A 5,719-nucleotide genomic window follows, 5' to 3' on the forward strand; every position below is an offset into this window, starting at 1 on the left:
ACGTAGACAATCAAATATAAGAATATATACACCGCACTGAGCCTCAGGGAGACTCAGTAAGTTTTAGTATCGTATTTTGATGTGTTTACTACATACTGATGGGAAACGGCATCACTAAGTCTCGCCGTACCAAACACGTCGACCTCCGTTATCACCATATCAGAGAACTCACAGCGAACAACATCATTGATCTTAAGTACATACCTTCAGAACAACTCCTCAGCGATTTCTTCACTAAGCCTCTTTGCCGAGAAAAGTTCACAAATATCCGAGATAAACTTATGACTAGAATGCCAATATCAACTTAATTTTAATAAAGGTAAGTAATATAAGGTATGTATTTTATTGTTTCTTCAGAATGTAAAATACTTGCAACTCATACTGCTATAATGAAAATTGGTTGTTTGTGGGCGAACTAACTTCAATCAAACTGAATATCAATTCTCTGCGCAATTGATATATATGCCAATTTATGTTTATGTATTGCGTGTGAAAATCGGATGCCAGTAACGCAACACTAAATATGACAAAAACAACAGTGTCCTAGTTCGAATATTTACGTTGCAGGCACTCTACGCCATACCGCATTCCAAGTCAAGTTTAAAGTGAATAGTCCAAATAACACTGAATTATTGGACGTTTTTGTGCACGTATATCCAACTATTCCATAGCAGTGTGTCAAATTTGTGATACGAACTCTTTTTCGGTTATTTTTAATATTTTTATTCTTCTTCTATTTTTTATAACCTAAATTGGGAAAAATTTAATCCAACAACGATTTCTGTTGGTGGATTCGATCAAAACAATATTTTTTTAGCCCGATTTGTGTTGAGAGTATGCAGCATCGCCAAGATTTATCATCAACACATTCCATGAAGACAAAAGCTTGTCTCATTACAACCACGGCGCAGAAGGAACCTTACTCCAAGGATTCATACCATCGAAACAGTTCTCACACTATCTGGCCCCTGTTGCCAAAACCGCACATTTTTAAATTTTATTTTTTCTGCGACCCCGTGATGCCTGTTTCTAAACAGAAGAAAATCAACGCAAGTCGTGAAGCCTGTCAAGTGTCAAAAGTACACGGATATGCCTGGTATCTACACACTACAGTGTTACTTTGCAACATCTTTTCTGAAATTCAACAGGTCTCAGAATCTCAGCGTTGACAACTTTTAATAAAAAAACCCCCTACCGAAAATTTTACAAAGTTAACAATTCAACAATCCAGCTCTGCGACTTCAAACTTCACAGTGCACTGAGTGCAGACCCTTCAGGATTGTAGAATTGAGGGGGAGTGAGGGACTACAGATCCCAAGCAAGTTTCAATAGCAAGAAAACTCTTTTTCTTGAATGAAATCACAAGAGTTGCGTCGCTCCGAAAAGCGGATCAAATTATTAACCACATCATGTTAATAATACATTTGCTCCTATGAGAGCATTGCTCCAAAAGCCAATACCTAGGAGAGAATTGCTCTGAAAGCCAAGCAACATTAATTGATCGGAGTAAGAGCGAGTAGCAGAGATTCTGCTATAGAACAATATCTAAATGTTAAAGTGTTCTGCAAAAGGTTTCTCATACTGACCATATGAGTTTTCACCCTGGCCAACCCAAGCGGTTGAACACTAGCACAAACACCTTGAGTATAAAACCAAAGGTGAGGTTGTAAATAAAGATATACAATTACGCTTTATTCAAAGACTACCATCTTACACTCTAACACTGGGGGTGTGCTTCAGGTCCGTGGCTGCAAATGCTAGGGCCATGCGTTCGATACATGCGTCCTGTAGGATAGCGATGGTACCTGTGGCATATTGGACAATGCGAAGTCTGACGGGATGTTGAGCAAAATCGAGATTCTTCATACTGTAGGTGAGTGAGAGTTGGGAGAAGAGCTATTGGGCATCACCAGATCCCCGGGTGAAGCGGGCACTATCTCATCGATACATATAATAACGATGATGTTGCGGGTTGCGTGTGTCCAAATACATTCGTCTTGTGCGCTTTGTTTGAAACCGAGGTTACGGACGGTACGGGCCGATGTCTTGGTTCCATAGACGGCCAGCCTGCTTCAAGTCGTATAAACCTCGGAGAAGCTTAAGGACCGTGTTCGGGGAATACTATCCGAGTTCTACACTACCCCGCGGGTTGAGCATATATACTGGAGTGTCTAACTTTGAGTAGAGGTAGACCGTGTTGGCGTCGAAGTGATGAACTTCGTTGTTGTGAAATGTTGCCGTGGCCAGGAACGTTCGAAGCGTAGTAGCAGAGGCTGTGGAGGCATAGATGTCACAAAAGAAGTCATTATGCCGTTGTTCATCGCCGCGTGCAACCATTCGTGCCTTGTGAACAGTGAGGTCACCATTCTTGTCATGTTTTTGAGTAGATACGTATTCAGAATATATTACGTTGGTGCCTGGGCACACATGAGAGGGTAATGATTTCGGCGAGCTGGTTGCGATCGTGGGCAGCTCGTTCACGGTCGATTGCTGCTGCTCAGAGAGTCCATTCAGAAGATGATTGGGCTTTTGAAATACTTTTTGAACACTGTCGGCAAGAAAGTCGACAGCGTAGGTAAGTGTGAACTTGGATTTGGAAGTGGATGCGATAGTTTCAACTCGGAATTTGAGCTGATGGGTGTGGTGGCCCAGACGACGATGTTGGGAGGCGATCATGCGGCGGAGGAGCTGAAGGCGTGCGGGGTCATGGGGAGAGCACGAGATATGGTCGTCACGAAGGGAAGTGATACGGGCGCGAAGTGCGTCGGGTTCAGAGTCGCTATAGTCGGCGGCGAAACCAGGATTGTAGACAGGGTTCGAGGACGGTGTGTAAAATGTCGTAAGATTAGACTCAAAGCCGATAATAAGACTGTCATGAGGTGGAGGGGTGGTGACTGCGAGAGAAATTTGTGATGAAGCGGGTGGGAGCGGTATAGGGGTCGGTAGGGAGCGATCATTGTGGATTGGATAGGGAGAGGTACAAACGGATGAAATCCTTGATAATAGGACTGTCATGAGATGGAGGAATGATGACTGCGAGAGAAATTTGTGATGAAGCGGTGGGAGCGGTATAGCGGTCGGTGGGGGGCGATCGTTGTGGATTGGATTGCACATGGGGGGAGATCAATTGCGATAGGCGACGGGGGTATCGGTGGTGCGATTGTGGCAGATGGCGGGGGTATCTGTGTCGAGAGCGATATGAGAGTTGGTGGTGAAGGGACTGGAGGGGACTGGAAGGGGCCATAGTGGATATGGGACTGGAAGGGGCCGTAGTGGATATGGGACTGGAAGGGGCCGTAGTGTATATGGGAGGGATGGGAAGCAATGGGAGTGCTATAGGCTCAGGGGGCGGTTGGATTGCAGAAGGCAGTGGGATAGGAGGAGAGACCAGAGCAATGGGAGAAGGGGGTGGTGGCCCTGGGGGGACATAAGGGATTTCGACCGAAATGTGATGGTTGGCGGTCGCCCAGTCGCTGGAGATCTCCCGCGCAGAAGGGGTAGCACGGCGAGTGGCGTGTTCACCCGAGGCGGACCACTGAGGTCGTTCCTCGGTACAAAATTGTACATCGCGGCTGTGGATGTTTCTTTGGGTAGAGAAGCTCTTGGATTTTAAGGGTGGCTTCCGTGTTGGTGAGCCGTGTGGCCGAGAAGTACGCCAAAACCACACTGCGGGGCATATTTGTGTTTAGGGTGGATGGGGTATTGGGGTTGGAGCTTTTATGGACTTTAATGCAACAACACAACCAAAAGGCATGTGGGGGTATGCGGTGCGGGGTAAACAACTTGGGGGTTTTTTTTGGGGGGGGGTTCCGAAGAGTGTTGGCATATGTTTTGGCGATGCCCCAGAGAAGAAGGGGCATGCCAGCGTCAAGCAACAGACAGCGTACCGTGCGGGGTAAACAACTTGGGGGTTTTTTGGGGGGGTTTGGGTTCCGAAGAGTGTCGGCATATGTTTTGGCGATGCCCCAGAGAAGAAGGGGCATGCCAGCGTCAAGCAACAGACAGCGTACCAAGTTGTTGAATGTAGAATGTTGACGTTCAACTACCGCGTTCATCTGGGGGATGTTGGGTGGTGTAACACGAAGCTCCATGTTCAGCGACGTGAAGTGATTTCGGAGAATCTCGCTCTGGAGAGCAGAATCGCCATCGGACGCGAGGGTATGTGGCTTCCAGTGCCTCGGGTTATGTGTGAGGAGTTCACCAACCTGCTGTTCCAGTGGCATTTTGTTCGGCAAATTCTTGTGGATGCCGAATGTCGAGCCGGCATCGACCATATTCAGGGCAAAAATATCGCCGTCCGTCGCGGTCAAGCGGTATAGGGCCTTGGAGGTATATTTGAAGTCTCTCGCCAGGTCCGTATATGATGTCTGTAGGCTCGTATGCCACGCCCTTGGCGTGTAGCTTGGCCTCGATACAGATGGGACAAAGTCTTTCGAACTCGGGGCTAGCTCGTGTGTGCATATTAGTTGCCGTAAGTGCGCTGGAATCACGGACAGCAGTATGAAGGGGGCCGATAAGAGTGACGATAGTGTAGATCCAAGAAGGACGGCCGACAACAGCTGTGCCGTGGCGAAAGAATGTAGACTCAGTGTTGCGGAGGATGAATGGGTCCGATTGGAAACGACCTAAACCCTCCACCATTTGGCGCATTGTCGAAGGGGTATGACAATGGCTATTGTGGCACCGACTTTCGTGACTACATGGGTTAGTTCATATTTGTCGTCCCAGATCGGATATCCATAGACCTTTTTGAATAGAAAGTTGGCCTGACGTCAGTCATTATGGACGACGCCGCCTTCAGGACCGGCATAGCGATGTATCTGTGCTTTATTCTTGCTAGCGCAAATATCGATCGTCGGGTACCTGTTCAAGTGGGTCATGACTTGCTGCCGTTCGTCAGGGATGAGTTGCCAGGCGTTGGTGTCGACGAAGATGGAAGGTTTGTGTGTAAGAGTCATTCTGCGTTGTAGTGCACGGCGGATAGTCTTTTAACGGCTAAGGTGCCCATTATTTCGGTGGAACTCGTCATACTACATGGTAGTTACGTTAGTGGACGGGCTGCTAGAGAGCGTGAGGTCTGGAGGGGTATGTGCAGGTGGTGGTGAGGGTGGTGGTTGAGCAGGAGGACTAAAGCCGTTTCGTCGTAGGCAGAATATAATTAAATAAAGTCAATTGGTCGATGTTGTCCTTTGGTATTGATACACGTAGTGATGTTTGCTGGGTAAACTAGTTTGTAGCCATTGTCTTGGAGAAGATTTTGTGATATCAACTGTTGTATGAGCGTGTCACTGACGTACGTCATGCCAACGTGTGGGAGAATACCACGTTCTCTGATGAATGTGGTAGATTCACCCGCAAGTTGAAGGGGATATCTACTGCGTTCGATGTTTGTTAACTTAGAACGTGCCTGGGTGTTGAAGTAGTATATTGTGGCACCACTATCGATGAGGAGTTTGGTCGCGGTTGGCTCGCAGGTGGTGGGTAGTGGTTGGCTCGCAGGTGGTGGGTGGTGGTTGGCTCGTAGGTGGTGGGTAGTCAGTGGATGCGTGTTATGTGTGCAACGCGTGTGTGTGTCTTACGCTGGTGTGGGACTGAGTAATGGAAACTAGCTTTATTGGAACGTTGACTACATGTACACTATGGCGAGCTGGTTGGAACGGTTACAGTTCGTGGAGGTCATGTTTGCAGTTGTGCACTCACGAGCAGTATGGTTTTTTTT

The 5,719-nt window shown here is 47.4% G+C and overlaps 1 protein-coding gene across 1 annotated transcript; it reads left to right on the forward strand.

Moving 5' to 3' along the window:
• Window positions 1-3,251: 3,251 nt before the first annotated feature.
• On the forward strand, window positions 3,252-3,431 carry SARC_08289 (hypothetical protein; the record flags this gene model as incomplete). The annotated part of the gene is made up of 1 exon (XM_014297742.1): window positions 3,252-3,431. The coding sequence occupies one exon, from the start codon at window positions 3,252-3,254 to the stop codon at window positions 3,429-3,431; it is 180 nt and encodes a 59-aa protein (XP_014153217.1).
• Between the last annotated feature and the right edge of the window lie 2,288 nt (window positions 3,432-5,719).

This window comes from Sphaeroforma arctica, assembly GCF_001186125.1.
Source record: "Sphaeroforma arctica JP610 unplaced genomic scaffold supercont1.730, whole genome shotgun sequence".
Classification (NCBI taxonomy): domain Eukaryota; class Ichthyosporea; order Ichthyophonida; genus Sphaeroforma; species Sphaeroforma arctica.